Below are 26,418 nucleotides of genomic sequence, written 5' to 3' on the forward strand. Positions count from 1 at the left end.
TACTTTTGTAATACAACTTTAGGTATTTCTAAATGTATATAATCGATCAAATTGAAGACGGGATGATCTGTGTTCAATACAGGAGCAAAACAAACTGAAGCTATTTTCCTGGATACATGCCTCTATCAAAAGGTACACATGAAGTAATGTTCGTTCTGAGCTATGGTACTTCTTCATTACACAAAGGAAAAACCTCAACCGATTTCTACAAACTGGTGACAACAAGTGGAAGTGGATTACCCATGAAAACATACTGAAAAGACAGTGACTTAAAAGAACAATCTGAATGGTTTGTCCTCGGGGTTTCGCCAGCTAAATATTTATTTTATACCCACAGACATGATTCAAACAGTTTTAGAAACTTCAGAGTGTTTTCTATCCAACACTAATAATAATATGCATATATTAGGATCTGGGACAGACTAGGAGGCAGTTCAGTTTGGGCACGCTATTTATCCAATAAAATGCTGCCCCCTACCCCAAACAGGTTAACTAACCTCCAGACGAGCTTCAATGCCATACAACTCTCTTTCCATGGCCTCCAACTGCTCTTAAATGCAAGTACAACTAAATGCATGCTCTTCAACCGATCCCTGCCTGCACCTGCCAGCCCGTCCAGCATCACAACTCTGGATGGTTCTGACTTAGAATATGTGGACAACTACAAATACCTAGGTGTCTGGTTAGATTGTAAACTCTCCTTCCAGACTCACATTAAGCATCTCCAATCCAAAATTAAATCTAGAATCTGCTTCATATCTCGCAACAAAGCATGCTTCACTCATGTTGCCAAAAATACCCTCGTAAAACTGACTTTCCTACCGATCCTTGACAACAAATTGGATGCAGTCTATCACAGTGCAATCTGTTTTGTCACCAAAGCCCCATATACTACCCACCACTGCGACCTGTATGCTCTCCTTGGCTGGCCCTTGCTTCATATTAGTCGCCAGACCCACTGGCTCCAGGTCATCTATAAGTCTTTGCCAGGTAAAGCCCCACCTTATCTCAGCTCACTAGTCACCATAGCAGCACCTACCCGTAGCATGCGCTCCAGCAGGTATATTTCACTGGTCACCCTCAAAGCCAACACCTCCTTTGGCCGCCTCTCCTTCCAGTTCCCTGCTGCCAATGACTGTAACGAACTGCAAAAATCACTGAAGCCGCACATCTATCACTCGTGTTTAATTGCTAAATTGTAATTATTTTGCCACTATGGCCTACTTATTGCCTTACCTCCCTTATCTTACCTAATTTGCACACACTGTATATCAACTTTTCTATTGTGTTTTTGACTGTATGTTTGTTTATTCCATGTGTAACTCTGTGTTATTGTTTGTGTCGCACTGCTTTGCTTTATCTTGGCCAGGTCGCAGTTGTAAATGAGAACTTGTTGTCAACTGGTCTATTTGGTTGAATAAAGTTTAAATAAAATACAATTAAAATAAAGGCAATGCCACCAAATACTAATTGTATGTAAACTTCTGACGCACTGGGAATGTGATGAAATATTCTGACATATTCGGACAAATTATTCTGACATTTCACATTCTTAAAATGAAGTTGTGATGTGAACTGACCTAAAACAGGGATTTTTTAAACCAAAAATCAGGAATTGTGAAATAAATATATTTGGCAAAGGTGTACTGTATGTATTACAATAATTCACTTCAAATGTGTTTACCACTCCTGCTCCTGGGACATCAATGATTACACATTGTAACTATGCAATAGACTACAAACATGATTGATTTGTAATTCATACAGTGCCTTGCGAAAGTATTCGGCCCCCTTGAACTTTGCGACATTTTGCCACATTTCAGGTCTCAAACATAAAGATATAAAACTGTATATTTGTGAAGAATCAACAACAAGTGGGACACAATCATGAAGTGGAACGACATTTATTGGATATTTCAAACTTTTTTAACAAATCAAAAACTGAAAAATTGGGCGTGCAAAATTATTCAGCCCCTTTACTTTCAGTGCAGCAAACTCTCTCCAGAAGTTCAGTGAGGATCTCTGAATGATCCAATGTTGACCTAAATGACTAATGATGATAAATACAATCCACCTGTGTGTAATCAAGTCTCCATATAAATGCACCTGCACTGAGATAGTGTCAGAGGTCCGTTAAAAGCGCAGAGAGCATCATGAAGAACAAGGAACACACCAGGCAGGTCCGAGATACTGTTGTGAAGAAGTTTAAAGCCAGATTTGGATACAAAAAGATTTCCCAAGCTTTAAACATCCCAAGGAGCACTGTGCAAGCGATAATATTGAAATGGAAGGAGTATCAGACCACTGCAAATCTACCAAGACCTGGCCGTCTCTCTAAACTTTCAGCTCATACAAGGAGAAGACTGATCAGAGATGCAGCCAAGAGGCCCATGATCTCTCTGGATGAACTGCAGAGATCTACAGCTGAGGTGGGAGACTCTATCCATAGGACAACAATCAGTCGTATATTGCACAAATCTGGCCTTTATGGAAGAGTGGCAAGAAGAAAGCCATTTCTTAAAGATATCCATAAAAAGTGTTGTTTAAAGTTTGCCACAAGCCACATGGGAGACACACCAAACATGTGGAAGAAGGTGCTCTGGTCAGATGAAACCAAAATTGAACTTTTTGGCAACAATGCAAAACATTATGTTTGGCGTAAAAGCAACACCCTGAACACACCATCCCCACTGTCAAACATGGTGGTGGCAGCATCATGGTTTGGGCCTGCTTTTCTTCAGCAGGGACAGGGAAGATGGTTAAAATTGATGGGAAGATGGATGGAGCCAAATACAGGACCATTCTGGAAGAAAACCTGATGGAGTCTGCAAAAGACCTGAGACTGGGACAGAGATTTATCTTCCAACAAGACAATGATCCAAAACATAAAGCAAAATCTACAATGGAATGGTTCAAAAATAAACATATCCAGGTGTTAGAATGGCCAAGTCAAAGTCCAGACCTGAATCCAATCGAGAATCTGTGGAAAGAACTGAAAACTGCTGTTCACAAATGCTCTCCATCCAACCTCACTGAGCTCGAGCTGTTTTGCAAGGAGGAATGGGAAAAAATTGCAGTCTCTCGATGTGCAAAACTGATAGAGACATACCCCATGCGACTTACAGCTGTAATCGCAGCAAAAGGTGGCGCTACAAAGTATTAACTTAAGGGGGCTGAATAATTTTGCACGCCCAATTTTTCAGTTTTTGATTTGTTAAAAAAGTTTGAAATATCCAATAAATGTCGTTCCACTTCATGATTGTGTCCCACTTGTTGTTGATTCTTCACAAAAAAATACAGTTTTATATCTTTATGTTTGAAGCCTGAAATGTGGCAAAAGGTCGCAAAGTTCAAGGGGGCCGAATACTTTCGCAAGGCACTGTATATAGAAAAAAACCTGTGCATTTCTAACTCCCCTCATTTGCATTAATCTGAGGACACAGGATAGTATTTCAATGAATTACTTAATTTCAACCAGTGGAAAATGTGAAACACTTTATTGAAAGAAGTTCATTATCCAGGTGTTATAAATACATGCATTATAATTATGATAATTGTGATATATTATAAACACAAGTTCAATCCGTACTTCAATGCAGATATGGTGTGCATTATAAAACGAGGAAGAAAGACGAGGTGGGGAGAGAGGTGTAGAAGATAGAAAGTGAAAGAGGTAAAAACAGAAGCAGACAGCGTATGATTAATTCATTACAGTGCTACCCTAATATTCTCTCAGTTCATTACAATTGCGGTGTCTCCTAACCACCCTTGGGCCCTCAGTTGGTCCAACGGTTATTTTAAACTGTCTGGGAAACCCCATTCCTCTAGCGGAACCCCTCGCCAACAGCCAGTGAAATTGCAGGGCGTCAAATTCAAATAACAGAAATCTCATGAATCAAATTTCTCAAACATACAAGTATTAGACACCATTTGATGACACCACTAACCTTTGATGATCTTCGTCGGATGACACTCATAGGACTTGATGTTACACAATACGTGTGTGTTTGTTCGATAAAGTGCATATTTATATCCAAAAATCAAATTTTACATTGACGTGTTATGTTCAGTAGTTCCAAAACTTGCGGTGATTTTGCAGAGAGCCACATTGATAAAAGATACAACTATTACACATGGAACTTTAGATAAACTTTTCCTTAATGCAACCGCTGTGTCAGATTTCAAAAAAACTTTACGGAAAAAGCACGCCATGCAATAATCTGAGTACGACGCTTAGTGCCCAAACCAGCCAAAGAAATATCCGCCATATTGAGCAGTTAACAGAAGTCAGAAATAACATGTAAATATTCACTAACCTTTGATGATCTTTATAAGAATGCACTCCCAGGAATCCCAGTTACACAATAAATGTTTGATTTGTTCGATAAAGTCCATAATTTATGTCCAAATAGGTAATTTTGTTAGGGCTGAGTAGCAGGCAGTTTAGTCTGGTCACCTTATTCATCAAAGCTACTCAATACCGCCCCCCAGTCACCAAGAAGTTAACCAATTGAAAGAGAATCATATCAAAAGTAATGAGAGTAATGCATTGTGAAAGGCATTCCCTTTATATGAACAATAGCAATGTGAAACACGTATTTCTAGATGAAGCACTGATTAGGTTTAGTGAAAAAGTGATGCTTTTATGTGTTGTACTTAGTCAATTGAACATGTGCTTAGAGTTCTGAAACAACTGCCTTGTTCATCTGTTTTCGAGTTTTGAAAATATATCAGATACTTGTGAAATTGCACCAAGGCGATTGAAAAAAAATGTACTACCAGACTAAAAGTATCAGTAACAGTAATAATTGAAGGAAGTAGCAGCAGCAGTAGGCCTACGAAAGCCCCCACAAAATCTGTAATCTAAACAGAATTATGATCAACCTGAAGTCATCCTTCATCCTTTGTTTTAGAATCTGTTTGATTCAGTGTCCTAAATGATATCATAATCATAGAATCACTTTGGGAAGAAGTCAGAAAGTGCACATCCTCCTCCTCTCTCCTGCTGGATGTCCCTGAGCTCAGTGTTTGCACTGTAAATCCTCAAATCCTTCTCTTTGCTTCTCTTCTTACCTCTTATGCCTAGATCACCATTCCCTTTCCCCACTCAGGTGTATTTTCTGAATGTGTTAGTTGCTGTCATTTTTGGAGTACAGTAGGCTTCTCAATTTTCCTTTAGGTAGTTCATATACACTGAGTATACCGAACATTAGGAACACCTTCCTAATATTGAGTTGCAGCCCTCCCTTTTACCCTCAGAAAGCCATCCACAGGGATGCTGGCCCATGTTAACTCCAAAGCTTCCCACAGTTGTGTCAAGTTGGCTGGATGTCCTTTGGGTGGTGGACCATTATAGATACACATGGGAAACTTGATAGAGCAGCGTTGCAGTTGTTGACACAAACCAGTGCACCTGGCACCTACTACCATACCACGTTCAAAGGCACTTCAATATTTTGTCTTGTCCATTCACCCTCTGAATGGCATACATCCACAATCCATGTCTCAATTGTCTCAGGGCTTAAAAATAATTATGTAACCTGTCTCCTCCCCTTCATCTACACTGATTGAAATTGATTTAGCAAATTACATAAATAAGGTATCATAGCTTTCACCTGGATTCACTCGGTCAGTCTATGTCATGGAAAAAGCAGGCATTCTTAATGTTTAGTATACTCAGTGTACTTCATTTTGAGTGGGTTAATCAGTTTCGGCTGAGTTGACTATGTTTACGTACTGTACAGTTTATATATTGTACAGTATGTTTGCCAATAGTCTGAACCTTAATTGTGTCAATAGTTGTGCTGTTGTTTGCTACACTGAGTCTCCTCTTTGCTAAGAAGAAGTGTACATTTGGGGGAGAAAGAAAGAGGGGGAGGAACTAAAGTGAGAAATAGAGAGAGTGGAAGTTAGTTAGAGCTTCTGTGGCTGAGAGAGAATAAGAAGGAAGGGTGCAGAGAGAGCAGGGGACAGAAAGAGAGCGAGAGAGAGAGAGAGGGAGAAATAGAGAGAGGAGAGCTGGAGTTCAGTCTCATATCTGACCCATGCGCTCATTTCCTGTTCAGCCCCACGGCCCCAGCATGGCAGCTAGCCAAGAGCAACAGGTGATCCTGTGTGTGTGTGTGTGTGTGTGTGTGTGTGTGTGTGTGTGTGTGTGTGTGTGTGTGTGTGTGTGTGTGTGTGTGTGTGTGTGTGTGTGTGTGTGTGTGTGTGTGTGTGTGTGTGTGTGTGTGTGTGTGTGTGAGCTTGTGGGTGGATCAGCGAGACAGGAAGTGGGAGGCGGGTGGTTGAGACAGTTCACCGGAGGGCCTCTCTGGCCAAGTCTCCTCGCTCCTCCACCTCCCAAAAACACCTACCCCGGTCCCCAGCAGCCACAACTGCTGCTCCCCTCTCTCTTCTGTCCTCTTCTCATTTCCAACCTCGAAAGAGCCCTGTTATGCACCCCTACAGAAAAAAACAGATAACACTGTGACTGCTCTTCTTGTTCCTTTTCTCCTTCCTCTTCCTAGCCCCCAAATAGACTTTGGCTGCTCCTCGTTCTCCCCCCAGTGTACTACTAATTTGAAACGAAATGTAATGACCAGTTATATTGATACAATATAAACAACTCAACAGAAATTATGTTCATTGAACTGCATGGACAAAATAGATATGACATTGTCTTTTGATGATTGATAAATCAATGGGAATGGTAAAAATAACAGTCTTACCTCATCCAGTTTCCTGTGCCTTGTAGTGGTTTCTACCAAGGTGCTAGAGCACCATCTAAAGGCCATTGAAATTCTTTCACAATATCTCAGATTGAACATGTAATAAAATGTGAAATTTGATCTTGAATCTATTTCCTTGAATTTCTAGTGAACAACTTGGAGCTTGGGGGGTGTTGAAATATGTTATACGTTACATAATTACATTACATAAAAGTACAATGCTATTGTAGTGTAAGTGTACATAACATAGCCTACAAGAGAAAGAAGAGCTTGAAGCGAAAAATTCAAAATATTATTTTGGTGATTTTCATACTTCAAAAGATGTTTAAGTCCACATTGTCCACCAAATGTTGAGTATAGACTCATTTTTGTATTATAAGGAATTTTAATATACAAGAATGACACCATTGATGGAATTACAATAGTCAATGCATACACAGTCTCATGTTAGGTTTTGCCCATTAAGAATGGATCATACAGTTGTTGATATCCAAACTAATAATATAAATAAAAGATGCTGAAAATGCTAAGTATGCTAAATTGTAATGAGCCACCTCTTCCTCTCCTGTTGCAGTTCCATGTCACCATTCAGTATTGAGAGCATACGGCGCCCCCAGAGGTCAGAGTCGCCAGACTCCAAGAAGAGACGCATCCACAGGTGTGACTTTGAGGGCTGCAATAAGGTCTACACCAAGAGCTCCCATCTAAAAGCACACCGGAGGACGCACACAGGTCTGTGTGTGTGTGTGTGTGTGTGTGTGTGTGTGTGTGTGTGTGTGTGTGTGTGTGTGTGGCTTCACCAACTCATTACAGTTGTCTTTATCAATTAAAGTATATGTCTCACTATCTTCCTGAATCAAATGATTTCCCTCGCTCTAATAAGCATGGAAAGTGAATACACGTGTAAGGTTCTTCACAAGCAAAAAGATCTCACGGTCTGACTGCAGTATTCGACGTTTGTCGATAAAATTTGAATTTGACCGTTAAATTTAGGCATTAGTTCTGAATAGTTAAGGTAGGGATACGGTTTGGTATAGGGTTAAAACAAAAATATAAAAAATGAGTGCCTAGCACTGGGATTGAAACTGTGATTCTCTGAGCTGGAGCTTATACCCATCTACCATTGACACGGCAGCACAAACTCTATTCACACACTTACACTGTTACTCTCACACACACACACATACTCATACAGACACAAACCATCACACATGCACGAACACATTTAACTATACACAATGCTGCTACCTATTGTTATTCTATAATTTCACAAAAACAAATCTTAACTTGGTTCAATAACTGAAGCATAGATTGGTAGCATTTTTATTAATTTGGCACACAGAAACTAGATGCCATGAGTAACTTGGTCAAAAATAATTGCACAGATTGTCCTCGAAGACTTAAGTGAGACTGCTGTTATAAGTAGTCTTACTTACACCCTCATATTTGTCGCCCCGTTTGACCTAGAGACTCTTTCCTCATGATGAACAAATTTGTCTCAAGTACCCATAAATCGGTCACGATAGATTTTGGAAATTTTGGAAAAGCTTTGAAAAACGTCTTCTGACGTTTTCAATGATAGTCTGCTGCTGGAAAAAAACATATTCTGGCTTAATACCTCTGATATATTGTGGATAAAGAGAATACAGAGGGTGTTATTTAATGGAAGCTTCTTTAACGTAATCCAGGTGTAATCAGACATTCCCCAGGGCAGCTGTCTATGCCTCTTACTTTTTTAAATCTATACTAATTACCTGCCACTGGGTAAAGCCAGTGTGTCTATGTATGCAGATGACTCAACACTATACATGTAAGCTTCTACAGCAAGAGAAATCACTGCAAAACTTAAACTTATTAAGGCTAGGGGGCACTATTTTCATGTCCGGATGAAAAGTTTGCCCAAGGTAAACGGCCTGCTACATATAATTGATAGATTTGGATAGAAAACACTCTAAAGTTTCTAAAACTGTTAAAGTTTCTAAAACTGTTCAAATGATGTCTGTGAGTATAACTTCTTGAGTGTAGGGGGCAGTATTTTGTTTTTGGCTAAAAACGTACCCATTTCAAACTGCCTATTTCTCAGGCCCAGAAACTAGAATAAATATATAATTGTCAGATTATGATAGAAAACACTCTAAAGTTTCTAAAACTGTCAGAATATTGAGTATAACATAACTGATTGCAGGCGAAAACCTGAGGAAAATCCAACAAGGAAGTGCTGTTTTTCCTGAAAGCTCTCTGTTCCATTGGATGCCATGCCTCCATTTAAAGGGATATCAACCCGATTCCTTTTCCTATGGCTTCCTAAAGCTGTGAACAGTCTTTAGACATAGTTTTAGGCTTTTATTTTGAAGAATGAGCGAGAAAGAACCCATCGCGTCAGTGGATGGCTGAGTTTTTCATGTGCAACCGCCATTTTCTCTCTCTCTCCTATGGAAGAAGCTACATTCCGGTTGACATATTATCGATTATATATTGTAAAAACAACCTGAGGATTGATTATCAGAAACATTTGACATCTTTCTACGCACTTTACGGATACTATTTGGAATTTTCGTCTGCGATGTCGTGACCGCTCGAGCCTGTGGATTTGTAAACATAATGTGCCAAACAAATGGAGGTATTTTGGATATAAATCTAATCTTTATGGAACAAAAGGAACATTTATTGTGTAACTGGGAGTCTCGTGAGTGCAAACATCCTAAGATCATCCAAGGTAAGCGATTTAATTTATTGCTTTTCTGACTTTCGTGACCAATCTACTTGGCTGCTAACTGTTTGTAATATTTTGTCTACTGAGAGAGATGTGCTTACATAAACACTTGGATAGCTTTAGCCCGAAAAGCTTTATAGAAATCTGACACGCCAGGTGGATTAACAAGCTAAGCTGTGTTTTACTATATTGCACTGGTGATTTCATGAAAATTAAATATTTTTAGTAATTTAATTTGAATTTGGCGCTCTGTAATTGAGTGGATATTGATGAAAATGATCCTGATAACGGGATGGGTGCGTCAAGAAAATAACATAACTTATTTAGCAGGCGAAACGCCGAGAACAAACCATCCAGGAAAATGTTTTTTGAGGTCACTCTCATTTCAATTGTCTTTCTCGATTTCTAAGGCACTTGCTTGCAGTTCCTATCACTTCCACTAGATGTCAACAGTCTTTAAAAATTGGTTGATGTTTTTCCTTTGAGAAATGAAGAAGTAGCCATTTCCTATCTGGGTGGATAGCCAAGTGTACTGTTGTGGTTGGAGCACACAACCTGAAAGCTCGCTCCACTTTAATTTTGTTCGGTATTATTTCGTCTTATAATTTATCGATTCCAGGTCGAATAAATTGGTCAAACTAAGTAGAGAATCAATCTTCAGGATGTTATTTTCATATATATCCAATAACGTTTTCGTCTGCAGTCAAATGGAACGGAGGTGATATCAACAGACAATTGCGCAACCAGGAAATGGCAGCCTGCTAGGACAGTGACTCATTCCCCTCCCATTCGGTCAAAATTCACACTAGGATGTTCATTCCACGTTCTACTGAATGCTGACATCTAGTGGAAGGCGTAGGAAGTGCTAACAGATCCATATATTGTTTGGAAGTGAATAGGCGATGACTTAAAATTTGACCCGCCTTCAGAATTTCCACTTCCTGTTTGGAAGATTGCCTGCCCTATGAGTTCTGTTATACTCACAGATATAATTCAAACAGTTTTAGAAACTTCAGAGTGTTTTATATCTAATAGTAATAATAATATGCATATATTAGCAATCTAGAACAGAGTAGGATGCAGTTCACTATGGGCACGCAATTCATCCAAAGTCAAATTGCTGCCCCCTATCCCTAACAGGTTTTAATTAACCTGTTACTCCTACCCCCTACTTTTTCGAACATTCTGTTAAAAATCGCGCAACATTTCAGCGCCCTGCTACTCATGCCAGGAATATAGTATATGCATATGATTAGTATGTGTGGATAGAAAACACTCAGACGTTTATAAAACTGGTTAACCAGAAGGGGACTAGGGTTCCAATTTGGGAACACCCCCCCCCCCCACACGTTCAGCTGGAAGGTGGCGCATGGAACGCAAAAATATTCCTAAAAATATTTAACCTCCACACATTAACAAGTCCAATGGCTCAAATGAAAGATAAACACCTTGTTTATCTACCCAGTAAGTCAGATTTATTTTACGGCGAAAACATAGCACATATTTATATTAGATCACCACCGAAACAAAAGGCAAGCGGCAGCCATTTTGTCCCAGAATAAATAACATTTAAAAGTAGGATTAAAAAATAAATAATTCACTAACCTTTTGAAAATCTTCATCAGATGACAGTAATATTACATGTTACACAGTACATTTAATTTTTTTTCAATAATATGCCATTTATATCCATAAATCTCTGTTTACAATGACGACATTTCAAAAAATGCTACTCAAATGTCAGGAGAAATGATGATAGCTCCGACAGATAACGTCAGATAACAAGCAATAAACATGACTAAATATACATGTTCTACATATATTTACAAAGATACACTTCTTCTTAATGCAACCGCTGTATTACATTTATTTTTAACGTTACAGACATCGTTCACTGGGCTATACTATGAGTCAGCGCTCAGATATTAGCAGTATGTCTCCTCTATATTTGGAGTCCACAGAAACACCAAATAACCACGTAAATATTCCCTTACCTTTGATGTTCTTCCATCAGAAGACGTAGAAGGAGTCATACTTACCCAATACATCGTTTGGTTTCACGTTGTGTGTCTCTGTATTAGCACATGTTAACAGCTTCGGCTGAAATGCATCCAAAATGACTTCTGGTCCAGCACTCTTGCGCATCAAAACTTCCAATTTACATATTATATGTCCACTAAACTGGTCAAACAATGTGAAAAATCGAGCTTTATGATGTATTTAGCATGTAGAACAAAGATCAGCGCGAACAGACAATCCGGCTTCAAATGCTGGATCATGGAAAAAGACGTACTCCAAATCGGCCGCGCGCAATAGAGTGCCTGTTTTTCAGAGGAACACGAGCAATTTCGCCCGCCAAACGTGCAGGGCTCGTGGGATTCTCACAATGAACGTGCCATTTGAAAGCTGACATCGCGCTGAACAGATAGAGACTGTTCCTGGATCGGTAGCTGCCTGGGAAGGGTGGGGGCCATGACGTCAAAGTTGACCCAACTTTTCTCTTCACAAGAGAGAGTTTGGGAGAAAGGCTGCCCTGAGAGTTCTGCTTTACATACAGACATAATTTAAACGGTTTTAGAAACTTTAGAGTGTTTTCTATTCAATAATATTTGTTATATGCATATATTAGCAATTTTGGGAAAACATATTTTCAGTTTACTATGGGTACGCACTTTCTCCAACGGGGGCAGTATCACGTCTGTGACTATAACAGAACGTGTGTTTCATCGAAAAGTGCAGGAAAATCTTATCACTGAAAATGGGAAAATATATCCATGCGCCACTTCAACCAATTGTTAAATGTGAACCACATTAAATGGGGCCGAGGCTGCAATACCTACAGCTTCCACACGATGTCAACAGTCTTGTCATTTGCCTACTATTTGTTTCTTGGTCAAACAGACACAAGGCAGCGCAGTTCTTCCGGTCTCCGACCGGATATTTTGGTTGAGATTTACCCGGACATTATTTCCAGACGTACAGCTATAGAATATACATTGCCTCGTGATCAATTTGATCGCTTATTAACGTTTACTAATACCTAAAGTTGCATTACAAAAGTATTTTGAAGTGTTTTGTGAAAGTTCATCGTCGACTTTTTTAATTTTAAAAAATGACGTTACGTTATAAAACGCAATTTTTTTCGTTGATCACACAGTCTTCATAGATCGATATCTAGGCTATATATGGACCGATTTAATAAAAAAAAAGTCCCAATAGTGATGTTTATGGGACATCTAGGAGTGCCAACAAAGAAGATGGTCAAAGGTAATGAATGTTTTATATTTTATTTGTGTGTTTTGTGTAGCGCCGACTATGCTAATTATTTTGTTTATGTCCCCTGCAGGTCTTTTGGGGTGTTACATGCTATCAGATAATAGCTTCTCATGCTTTCGCCGAAAAGCATTTTAAAAATCTGACTTGTTGCCTGGATTCACAACGAGTGTAGCTTTAATTCAATACCCTGCATGTGTATTTTAATGAACGTTTGAGTTTTAACGAGTGCTATTAGCATTTAGCGTAGCGCATTTGCATTTCCAGATGTCTAGATGGGACGCCTGCGTGTCAGGTAGGAGCAAGAGGTTAAACAATGCTACTTTATTTAATGTTTACATGCCCTACATTACTAATTTCATATGCTTATACTGTACTCTATTCCATCTACTGCATCTTGCCTATGCCGTTCGGCCATCGTTCATCCATATATTTATATGTACATATTCTTATTCATTCCTGTGTACAAAGTAGTTGTTGTGAATTTGTTACATTACTTGTTAGATATTTCTGCACGGTCGGAATTAGAAGCACAAGAATTTCGCTAAACTCTGATTAACATCTGCTAACATTGTGTATGTGACCCATACAATTTGATTTGATTTAATGGGAGGAATGGGAGTAAACATGACGGCCCCGAGGATGAGGAGTGGGACTGTCCGGGCGAAGATGGAAATCATGATGATGTTGGGATCCTGAATGTCCACCACCGGAACCCAACACCTCTCCCCAACATTGGGTCCGTACCCCTCCCAGTCCACCAGGTACTGGAGCCAACCCCCATGACATCGGGAGTCCAGTAGGGATCTGACGATATAGGTGGAATGTCCTTTCGACGTCCAGGGGAGCGGATCGGTGTTGTGGGGGACAGAATCAGCCAGGGGACCAGGAATCACTGGCCTGAAAAGGGAGATATGAAAAGATGAGATGTGGTAGTCACTGAGAAGCTGTAACCTATACGTCACCTCGTTGACCCTCTGGTGAACCGTGAACGGCCCTACAAACCGGAGGCTCAGCTTCTTACAAGGCAGGTGGAGTTAGAGTTTCCTGGTAGAGAGACAGACACGATCCCCAGGATGGAAAACGGGAGTCTCACTTCGGTGGCAGTCTGCGTCCTCCTTCTGACTGTGGATGGGGCACTGGAGTCGCTCCACAATTCTTCTCCATGCCTAAACCACTAATCCACCGCAGGAGCTTCGGTCTGGCACAGCAATGTCCGGCTGAAAACCCAGAACACATTGGAAGGGAGTTAGCCCGGTCGAGGAGTGACATAATGAATTCTAGGCGTACTCCGTCCATGGAAGGAATTGGGCACACTCTCCATGATGAAACTGGCACTACTCTGCCTTGACAAACAGTTAGTTAACCAGGAGGCATTCCAGGACTACTCGGACATGAGCAATGTGACCCTCCAAGGTAGCCTAGTAGACCAGGATGTCATCGATATACACGACCACCTGGCATCCAAGCATCTCCCTGAACACATTGTTGACGAATGCCGGGAACACTGACAGAGAATTGGCTAAGCCAAATGGCATCACCAAGTACTTGTAGTGACCAGACATCGTCCTAAAAGCTGTCTTCCATTCATCCTCCTTCCAGATGAGATTGTATGCACTCCGCAAGTCCAATTTGGTAAAGAACTGGGCCCTGCGGAGCTATTCGATGGCTGCCTACACAAATGGGAGAGGGTAACGGTACTTGGGGGTGATCTCATTGAGAGCTCTGTAATCAATACACGGGCGTAACCCTCCATCTTTCTTGACGACGAAGAAGAAGCCTGCAGAAGCAAGAGAGGTGGACTTCCGGATGAAACTTTGTTGGAGCGCCTCATGGATGTACTCCTCCATGACAGAGGGTAGATGCATGTGCGCAGGGGTGCGGAGCCTGCCAGCAGGTCGATGGCACTGTCCCAGGGGCGATGAAGAGGGAGACAGGTTGCGGGCATATTGGAAAATATCTCCCGCAGGTCCTGGTATCCCTCCAGGATGTTGGGCTGAAGGGCAACCACAGTACTCTCAAATGAAGTGGAACCACAAGGGATGGGAAAGAAGGTCCTCAAGCATTCAGGATTTTCATCCTCGACCATGAGACGGTGGACTTATGACGTTGAAGCCAAGGGAGGCTGAGTATGATCTAGTGAGCTGGTGCACTGGTGATGAGCCCCCGAGTGGTGCAACGGTCTAAGGCAATGTATCTCAGTGCTAGAGGCGTCACTATAGGCGCTGGTTCGATTCCAGGCTGTTTCACAACCGGCCATGATTGGGAGTCCCATGGAGGGGCACACAATTGGTCCGGTGTAGTCCGGGTTATGGTTTGGCCGGGGTAGGCCGTCATTGTAAATACTAATTTGTTCTTAATTAACTGACTTGCTTAGTTAAATAAAAGGGAATGTTCTCCTGATGGATGGACTCCACGGTGAGGGTGAGTGCTTTGGTGATGTTGGTGATGGTCCCGGAACCTGGTGAATGATTATCGAGGGCTTGAACAGGGAAAGAATAGGAGAGCGGTTATGAGGTGATGTTAAGATGAAGTTCCCTGCGGCACTGGCACGCTGTAGAAACAGTACATGAGGGACAATCAACTACTGTGATCGACACCAAAAAGGGTTTGGCAGAAAGTGATTAAGAGGGGATACTCACACCTGCCCCAGGAGGTGTAAAATCACGTGACCATCCTGCTGCTCTTGTGGATCCTGAGCTGGGACGTACCGGACACTGCTGGAGCTGATGCCCTCCTTGACCACAATGGAGACGGAGCGCCAGCTGTCTCCATCTGCATCACTCTGACAAGCGGAGGCATGGGACCCCTACCTCCATGGTTTCAGGCTCTAATCCAAAGTGTTCACTGAGGGAGGGAGAGAAGCGATGAGACTACTGATCCTCCCAAAATAGGTGCGTCCAATGAGAGGTTGTTGTCTCGACAGGCCAGTTTGGTCTGGACCGCACAGTCATCTTCTGAATAGCGTACGAAGCGCCGGCTTATTCCATCCACTGGAAACTAGAGAACCACACGACTTTACCAAGTATGTATTTTTATCTGTTTTAAAACAGAAACGGAAAAAAGTTCCAAAATAAAAATAAATCTGCAATGGGATTTTACATTTAAAGGGGCCAAACTCCAACAACTTCCTGACACGTACTCTGCAGCAGTCTGGTCCTCCTGCCGTAGTTGGAGTAGACGCTCACCCCCTCTCTGCCCTCCGGTGGCTGGTCGAAGATACGTCTGAACAGAGCCTTGAACCCCTCATACGAATCTCATTTGCTGGTTGTGGTGTTGACAAAGTAGGTATCCCTGCTCGTCGACCATCTGGGAGATGTTCTGATTTCCTGCTGCTTCCATTTGTAGAAGCAGTATTCTGTAACGTAAACACTGGGAGTCGAGAAGCAGGTCAAAACATATTGATTCAACAGTAGCTAAGATAGTGAGAAGTCTGTCCATAATAAAGTGCTACTCTGCCTTCTTAAAACTTCTTAGGCATAGCCCCCTTTTTTAAAATTTTCACGTAAAATGACATACCAAATCTAACTGCCTGTAGCTCAGGCCCATAAGCAAGGATATGCATATTATTGTTACCATTTTGAAAGGAAACACTTTGAAGTTTGTGGAAATGTGAACTGAATGTAGGAGAATATAACATAATAGATCTGGTAGAAGAAAATACAGAGAAAAACAAAAGTTTTTTGTTTTTTTCTAGCACCATTTTTTAAATGTAACAGAAAGGTCCCAGTTCCAGCCATGGTTCCAATTCCAATGATGTGCACAAGATGGCAGCAGTGTATGTGCAACATTTCAGATGGATAACATGAAGCATGAGTGAACTACATGACATTTAGTGTGAAGTCACTCCGGTACATTTGAACAAATCGTGAAAGAGACAATTGCTTTCATATTACATTTTTCAGCAAGAATATCGTCAAATCTGTATACTTGGACGTTGATTTAGCTTTTCCAGTATTAGTAGCCATATTATAACTTCATAACTCTGACAATTCTTATAATTTTTGTCCAAAAGGAAAAGGCATGCTGTTGCAAAATGTTAGTAGCTACATTTTACAACATATACAGGGATACCAGGTCATTGGCTATCTAGCTAGCTTTGTTTGACCCCGATATGTGCTTATTTGACAAAGTTAGTTGTTCAAGTGAAGACCGCCTGCATCATCGGCGTGCCATGAAGGCATTGCTCTCTGATCAAATAGGGTGTCCTATAGGATATACTACACCCCTAATGATATAGTGAAGTCTGGTTAAGTTCTAGGATCTCTGAGGAATACATACAAATGTGATTTGACCGGCTGGGTTTTATTTAAGTGTTATCACCCAGCAGTATGGAAATGTTTATTAATGAATCAGAAACACCTGTTGCAAAGTTCTCCCTATTCCCGAGTCATCTGAGAGCCAAACAGCTTTTCTCTTTAGCCTCCCACTAGATCAAACAGCCACACACTCAAAATCGGATATATAATACAAATGAATGAAAACAAAAACTTCCTTTTTGGTCTTAATTTTAGTTTAGGGTTAGGCTAAGGTGAGAGTGTCACGTTCCTCATAACGAGGAGACCAAGGCGCAGCGTGATTGGAATACATTCTTCTTTTATTAAACGAAGAACACTTAAACAAACGAAGAACACTTAAACAAACGAAGAACACTTAAACAAACGAACCAAACGCTATAAACAACTAGTACTGACATGCAACTACACATAGACAATAACCCACAAAACCAAAATAGAAAATGGCAACCTAAATAGGATCCCCAATCAGGGGAAAACAATAAACAGCTGCCTCTGATTGGGAACCAATTCAGGCCACCATAGACCTACATTTACCTAGACAAACCAAGACCCCATAGATATACAAAAAACTCTAGACAAGACAAAAACACACATACCACCCTTATCACACCCTGACCTAACCAAAATAATAAAGAAAACAAAGATAACTAAGGTCAGGGCGTGACAGAGAGTTAGGTTTAAAATCTGATTTTAAGAAATTAAAATTAAGATCATATATATATATATATATATATATATATATATATATATACATTTTAGAAACATTTTATTGATCCTAAAGAAGTTCTCCACACAAACATGGCACCGTTCAATGCAAAACAAATCCGGCCATCGTTTCAAAACATGCTCCAAACGTTCAAAAGCTATTCACATTACCGGATCTTATATTGTTTCTATTTCTACGGCAGATTCACTGCCACAATTTAGATGATGCATTGATATATATACTGTAGCTAGCTAGCTAGCATGCTGAAATTATAACAGAGAGAACAAAGAATATAGCTATTTGATTGTCCATGTGCATGTCCAAAATTGAATGTCACCTGGAATCAAATAAAATAATCAAACAGCAAGAATCAGACAAATGTCAACCCTCAACATGTCAACATGTCAACAACTTGTATAGAAACAGTTTAGCTGAGACTCATTTCTTGACAGGTAGGCTGGTAGTCTTTTTCTGAAATAATTATTTTCACCTGACTTACAGTATGACTATCTTAACTGAAAGGGTGCATACATAACTTTCATTAGCTAGCTAAAGTTGGCATACTAGCAAGTTACACTGACAGCTGTCCGTCAGTTCCCTATTTGTTGTTGTTTCTCTGCTGCATGTGGAAATCACCACAACGTTCCCACCCCCAATTCCTGAATAAGTATTAGCAACCTGTGTCAGTCTTCGAAGTGGGACCTAAACGAGAATTTCCGAATTACTCAAAATAGGTGTGGCACTTCCTCTGAGGTGGGAAGTTGTCCAGTGATTTTTTTTCAATACATTTTGGAAGTTTGCATCTACGGTGAGTTTCCATCAATGATGTATACAAACCTTGGATTGCTGATGCAATGTATAGGCCATTGAGAGGCTTTGAAGCCACTGGTCGACCACATTGCCACTCCCTAGTAAGAGAAGTAATCCATAGGAATGAATGGAATTCTACAGTATTTTAATGAAATGTTTCAAGGACAGCGTTATATGTATTTAAGCATTTTTTGCATTAGTACAAAAAATATATAATTTAAGGAAAATGCTTTAATTTACTATTTGTATGTTTAGCTAACATAATATAATTTAATTTAATTTAAAAGTATGCATTAAGGTGTTTGTAATAGAATAAATGTGTCAAAACCTAGACATTCAAAATCTAGACGTTCAAAGATCTAGACATTCAAAAATGCATTTCTATAGCTTCCAAAATCTGTTTCTACAATGAAGGAGAAGTAACAAGATGGCTGTGCGGTGGCTTCATCCAGGGTTTATACACATCACTGAATTACATTGAACTGTCTTGTGTTGATAAAAACAGCTGGAAGTAATGAGGTCACACCTAAAAAAAATGACTAGAAGAATGGTTGAAGTTTTTCCATTATCAGTTTAGAAAAATTGTGCGACAGCCTATAGGCCTTTGCTCCTCCCATGTACCAGGGAGGTAGCCCCCAGAATCCAGCATGGTTAGAATGCAAGTATTTACTTATATTTGCCATATTCTAAACATTTTCACGTCAGTGTATCACCATGGTCCTTTTTGTGGTGAAACTTGCACTCCCGTATATCTGAAATAATTGGATGGTGAAAAGTTCATCAAGCTGCCACCCAGAAAAGCAAAGCAAAGCAATTCAGGCATTCTTGAAAATCAGGAGAATCTTTATCCTGCAAAGATATTGATTTGTAGCAAGAAGTTGCATTTAGAATTACATTTGGAGTGGAGCTTTATTTACATACAGCTTAAAAATGATTCAGAAAGTATTATTTATTTGAAAAACACAATTTCCGTCATGATTTGTCACTATAAAGAAAGATAGACAAAAAATCCACCCCTGTCCAGCAGATAAAATTGTTGTCAATCTTTAGAACATTTCTCCCATAGCTGCTGTTTCCATTACTTCTTTCAACGTTGTTTTAAAAAAAAAACTTTTGTTGAATAAACCTGGGCCAATGGAAACCTGCCAAGTGTCTCCAAAACTGTTTACTTTTTGATGCTTGTGATGTCTACACTTTCCAAGCATATTATAAGACTGTTTTGGTAGAAAATGGGGAAATAATTAGCCAATACAATAGCGAATGCACACAAATTGTATGTTGTGAAAGTCACTGTTTCACCCAGTCTCTGTTTCTGTCTGTTTTTGTTGACCTGTCCAGGTGAGAAGCCATACAAATGCACCTGGGATGGCTGCACGTGGAAGTTCGCCCGCTCTGACGAGCTGACTCGCCACTACCGGAAACACACAGGCATCAAGCCCTTCAAGTGTGCAGACTGTGACCGCAGCTTCTCCCGTTCAGACCACCTGGCCCTGCACCGACGGAGACACATGCTGGTGTGAGACAGTTTCAGGGTGGAGATGTTATCAGATGAAGCAGAAACACACATTTACACACACACACACACACATCGCCGCAGGGAAGAGCGGGGTCTCTCCCTCAATGTGGTTCAGCCGGACTGGACACACACTGTTGTCTGTCCGTGAGGCAGTGGGAAGAGAGGAGCGAAAAGCACAGAATGGTGTCTGTCTGTCCACAGAGCAAAAAAAAACAGGGTCGGTTCTGGATCCTCACTGACTGAGGACGGTTGGAACCGGAGAAGGCTCTTTTGTTGTCATTTTGGAGCTTGGAGTTTTTACGACAATCTGTCTTTTTTCCTAGCACTGTTCTTAAATGGTTTCACTTCTGAGTTTTTTTGGAGGGATGTTCTTTGTTCATTTGGAAGGAATTTGGTGTCTTTGTTTTGGTTATATTGTTCAAAATGGCTGCTTTTCTAGCGTCTATAATGTGAAAGAACTCTATGGATTGGATGGCTGGATGAATGGATGGAAGGGCTGTATGCATGTGTTTTGAAGCATAGGGCCTTGGATTGGACAATGGAATAAAAAGACACAGATTCCAATTTGCCTATGGAAAGTATTGTTGCACAGTTCCCGCCGTATAGCAGCTTCCTGCATCTCTGTGTTTCAGGACAACCCGTCACCAGAGGGTGCCATCCACACATAGGTTGTACCTATAAAAACTGGTTTGAGTGTTCTAGAATCAGTATTGTAGAATAAATTCTAGTACCAGTGTTCTGGATTAAGAAGCATCCGGAGCATCTCAATGGACCAGTGATATAGATGCAGAGTTGTTTTTGCTATTTGTTGTGTTTTTCATTCAGTGGATCTTGTTAACACACGAGATCGACCCAACCACATTGAGGCTCATCACCTTGAGCCTTTTTCTTTAAAAAACTTTATTGGTGCATTTTGTGCAGTGATTAGCAATCAGTAAAGTGCAATCTCATTGGGTAAATATAGTTTTAATATGGAGACTTTTATTGTTTTTAGTTTATTGTATCTTGCTGTGTATGCCTGCTTTTGATACATTTCACAAAGAAACACCAATCCCCACCCCAATGTATAATGAAAAATCTAATGAACATATCCAGTATGTGAAAACAACTTTGAAGCACCTTACAGATTCACACATATTCCATAATATTCAAGGATTTTGTTTCATATCCCTGGTATTTTCAGTGAAAGGGATTGGCATTGTGATCATTTGTGTGTTAGTAGTCTGTAGGTAATGCATATTTGCTTCAGTTCAGAGGGCTTACCCGACACTCGGTTACTCTAGTTCAATTGGAAAGCAATACAATCAGAACAGGGAAATGTTGTTCTTGTATCCTTGTTCTGGTTGCTGATACCCAAAATGACCCTAAATTCCTCTGTTACAGATATATTTCTACCAGTGCCACTTCATACTCTATACTACAAATGTCTATATTTCTACTGGGTTTGTAACTACAGCACAAAGGTTCTAGGCAAGCAGTTTGTAAACAGTTTGGAAAAGTTTGGAAAATGTCACATTAAGGATGGGTGGTTGAGGAGGAACAGGTTTTTAAAAATGTATTCATGAACAGACCTATATGTTTGTCAAACTTGGAACAAATTCTCCCCTTCTCTTTTCTATATACTGTAGTACACGATGCACACAGACAGTTGGCCCTGTAGCTTTGTCTTTTTTAGTCATACATACACCAAACATGATGTGAGGTCTTCAGATCCAGCTTCAGGTCTACCTTTTCTTGCAATTTGTCTTGCATGTCCCTCAATGACAGATATCCATATTACGGTTTCTACTGTCGCATCTACCATATCTCAGAGTAAAGGGTTATTCAACCCAAAAAAACATATTTTGATCAGTCTCTGTACATGGATCAAAAAGAGATCTACGGCAATATATAGATTTTTATATAGCCATAGATTTACAGCTGTAGGCTGCCTTACAAAAGTATTCAGACTCCTTGGATTTCTTCAAATTTATTGTGTTACAAAGTCGAATTAAAATGGATTTAATTGCAATTTTTTTTGTCAACCATATTACATACAAAACTCTGTAATGTCATTTTTTATTATTAATAAAATAAAATATAGTCATTGCATAAGTTTTCAGCCCCTTTTGTTTAGGCAAGCCTAAATTAGTTCAGGAGTAGAGTTTGGCTTAACAAATCACATGTACATGGACTCACTCTATGTGAAATAATAGGGTTTGACATGATTTCTAAAGGACTAACCCTTACTCTGTCCCCTATACAACATCTGTAAGGTCCCTCAGACAAGTATTGTATTTAAAGCACATATTCAACTACAAAGTCCAGGGAGATTTTCAAAAGCCTCATTTGTAGGTGGGTAATAATAACAAATCAGACATGGACTATCTCTTTAAGCATGGTCTAGTTAATAATTATGCTGTGCATCATGTATTAAACCACCTAGGCACCTCAAAGAAAAAGTAATTATTCTGAACTGAGCTTCAGGACGGGAATGAAACTACTCAGGTATCTAACCATCAGACCATTGCGGATTTTAAAACAGCTACGGAGTTTAATGGCTGTGATGGGAGAGAACTGAGGATGGATCAAATCAAATTGTATTGGTCACATACACATATTTAGCAGATGATCAACAACATTGTAGTGACTCAAATAATGACCTAAATGATAGAGTGAAAAGATTAACACAAATATACAAAATAATATAATACTGCAAAAAAAACACGGCAAAAGAATACACTTTTTGGCCTAAATGCAAAGCCCTATTTTGGGGCAAATCCAACACAACACATTACTGAGTAACTGTCTCCTTATTTTCAAGCTTGGTCATGGCTGAATCATGGGATAGGGCTATAGAAAGAAATGGGATAGGGCTATACACAGTCAAAATCATGGAGCAAAACCTTCTTCAGTCTGCTTTACACCAGCCACTGGAATTCACCTTTCAGCAGCACAAAAACCTACAACACAAGGCCAAATCTACACTGGAGTTGCTTACCAAGAAAACAGTGTTTGTTCCTAAGTGGCCAAGTTACAGTTTTGACTTTAATCTACTTGAAATAGTAAGGCATGACTTGAAAATTGCTGACTAGCATTTTGAACATAATAATTGGCAAATATTGCACAATCCAGGTGTGCAAAGCTCTTAGAGACTTACCCAAGAAGACTCGCAGCTGTAGTTGTTGTCAAATGTGTTTTTTATGGACTCAGGGAGCTGAATACATTCGCAAAAACAACTATATTTCCTTTATTTCTTTTGAACAATAAAATAAATAAATATATCTTCCACTTTGACATTGCAGAGTATTTTGTGTAGATTGTTGAGAAAATAAATACAATTAATCCATTTTAATCCCACTTTGTAATGCAATAAAATGTGAAGAAATCCAAGGGATCTTAATACTTTTGAAAGCACTGTAACTGGGGTATTCTAAAAATTAAAATATGGCTCAACTTCTATTTAGTCTTAGCTACGACATCAACCACTTATGTTTTACAGGTTGTTTGACGTCAACTTTAAATTACCAATTTATCCAGCCAGTTGGAAATAGATGCCTATGGACATACAAATAACACTACATAAATCTTTCTGAGATACACGAAAGCAATATTGTCAGCTTTTCCTATCAGCGAATTTATCAGATTTCACTTTTTGCAATTATGTGACACAGATCTGATGGTGTTTATCATTATCAAAGCCGTTCATAACAGAATCCCACATGTATGATAACTGTATTTGTTCAAAGTATTTTTACAACTTGCATTTTATACACAGAGGTTTTAGCTGGATCCCCGCTTACAGTTTCAGGAGCACATTTCAGAAGGCCAGAATATGCTCAGTGACTTTAATAACACACACAGACATACCAGCGTAGTGGTCCTGTACTAGAATTCAAAACCACATCCTTACCTGAAACAAAAATGTATTTTGCAGAAACATGCCCAATTCGTCTCTTTCCCTTTTGGTATTATGAAGTATTATAATATATGTCATATTATGTTGCTACAGTATATGTTGTTTGTGTACATGTGAATATTTACAATTGTATTGCCTTTTTTGGCTCAAGCATATCATCAGCACCTTGTTTGTTATGAAGTATAGTTTTTAAATGAATTCATTTGAAATGTTAAATCCATTGATACATATTAATAATTATCAACATGTTTTATTATTCATATACTGTACTTTTCTGAAATGAGGGGCACTTCATCTTGCATATAACAATTTTCTGTAAAAAAAATATATATTTTGAAATGTTGTAAAATATGTGATAGTGGAAATAAATAAAAAGTATAACTCAGTTCTACAGTCTGTATATACATAAAAAATAGGGCTTTTCATTATTAGACAATAGCAAATACATTTATACATGTAAAGTCTTTTTCGGAGACACTCATTTATCTGATTTGATATACAGTACAATGGAGCTATTGATAATAAACAATGTTGTTATCTAAAATACTCATATAAATGATCAAACGTGGTGTCAGAAATTTGCCATTTAGCATTTTGGTTTGTGATTGTCTTCTTTCTCAAAACAAGAGAAGGTTTCCATATAAATATTGTCAAACATTTTATCAGATAACTGCTGTATAGATCAAACCCAAATACGTTATTCTCCACCCAGCCATGTTCAATTGAACAATCTTACAATTAGAAGTGTAGATTCATATCAACATTATATCAAACTATTTTATTCAGGGTTTATTTCACAATAGCATAGTTATTTTTATTTTTTTAACTTCACTTGAAAGTGAACTAATATTTTGCATGTGTACACAGAGGCTTATTGTATGCATGCAATACCACTCCCCTTTAGCATTATGAAAACCTTTTACAAGCATCCGTTTGTACTGGTAAGCAGGGTCAAACTTATGCAATAATGAATAGTGCCTCCTATCACAGCAAATCTCTGAAAAACATCCACTTAAAAACTATTTCACAACTATAGCATCCACTTGAAACTATATGTCATATTAATTCAAATAATAGACCTTTGAATTGATACTCAGCCAGGGAAGTATTTGTAAAAAAATAAAAGCACGTCAACTCTGAAACCATTATGCAAACAGGCCACCTCCCATTTTCAGTTTATGTTCAATGCACTGAGCCTTACCACATTGTTTCAATATGGTATCCCCATACCAGCCTTTTACATGCTGTATTAATCTCCCATGGAAGCTGAATATGATTTGCATGGATGCATTTTCTTTAAAACCTCGCTTAAAGAATTGAATTATTTTATCGTCATCATATCATTTGGGTTTTGACCTCTCTGATACTGGTCATTTGTTCAACTACTTTCATTTTTTCATAATCATATTGCAGCATGCAAAAGCACAGAAGAGCCATTTGATATAATTGATTTTACACAGTGTTGAATGTATTGTGGTTCACAGGGAAAGCTCTATTGAATGTGTAAAAGCCGGAATACCAACCCTTGGGGAGCACCCTGTGAAATAATTTAGATTACACTTATATCTGTATGCGTTCAATATTAATTTAATTTCTGTTTAAATTATGTGTTTCTTTTATCTGCTTTTGAATAATTATTTAGTGATGCGAATGCCTTTGTTTCAAGCTTACTGCTATTATGTTCAGTAATTGTTGTTCCTGTATTTATGTATAGTGCCTGTATTGTAAATTTATTCAGAGCTTTTCATTCTTAAAGTAAAGTTGAGTTACTGCCCCACAATGTTTCAAAGGGAGACCCTAGTTCAAGGAATTCTACGAACAGATTTGGAATCCCAATGTTTTTTCAAAGGTAGAAATAACAAGTGTTTTTTTTCATTCTTTTTCTTTCTTCTGTTCTTTCTTTTCTGTTCTTCAAAAGTTGTCTAAATATTCTGTCATATTCTTGATATGGATGGAGCTGTGAAATGAAACCGAGTTCAAACGTAATGTATATTAATATGAATGGAGGCATGGAGGTTAATAAAGTTACATTTTGTATGTAACACGGTCGTACCAGAACTCATTTAGACGTGAGGCTGTTGTGGTCAGCATGTGGTGTTGGTTTCACTAGGACATTTGAGTTCACTACTCACATTTGCTGGCATTCAGAAACCAAAGTTTAGTATTAGGAGAGTCATTCCGAATGATAGCTATAAAAAGTTGTGCACAGCTATCAGAGCTAAATTTATCGCCAAAATTGTAATACAGTATCTCCTTGAATGTAATGATAAGATGGGCAATGATCTTTGTTGGGCGTTCAATCATCTGTCCAAGTGTCCACACAGGCAGTTGTAATCGAAGTCGGGGTCGGGTTCGAGGCAGGATTGCAGTGGGAATGCCAAATATTTTAAAAATATATATTTATTAAAAAAATATATAGAAAAAATAACAGTACAGATTATTGTATGGGACAATATACACATGTTTTGGAGAAAGATGATTTAAATGAGAGAAG

General features: G+C 39.1%; 1 protein-coding gene across 1 annotated transcript in view; it reads left to right on the top strand.

Annotated features, from left to right (window-relative positions):
* LOC118367222 (Krueppel-like factor 12) overlaps positions 1–25,966 on the top strand; it is a 166,126-nt gene extending 140,160 nt beyond the window's left edge. The window contains exons 5-6 of the mRNA XM_052493986.1: positions 7,285–7,442; positions 19,849–25,966. Coding sequence (XP_052349946.1) covers positions 7,285–7,442; positions 19,849–20,030 — 340 coding nt within the window. The 3' untranslated portion in view covers positions 20,031–25,966. The remainder of the gene's footprint in view (positions 1–7,284; positions 7,443–19,848) is intronic.
* The last annotated feature ends 452 nt before the right edge of the window (positions 25,967–26,418 follow it).

The sequence above is a fragment of the Oncorhynchus keta genome, chromosome 34 (assembly GCF_023373465.1).
Source record: "Oncorhynchus keta strain PuntledgeMale-10-30-2019 chromosome 34, Oket_V2, whole genome shotgun sequence".
In the NCBI taxonomy this organism is placed as follows: domain Eukaryota; kingdom Metazoa; phylum Chordata; class Actinopteri; order Salmoniformes; family Salmonidae; genus Oncorhynchus; species Oncorhynchus keta.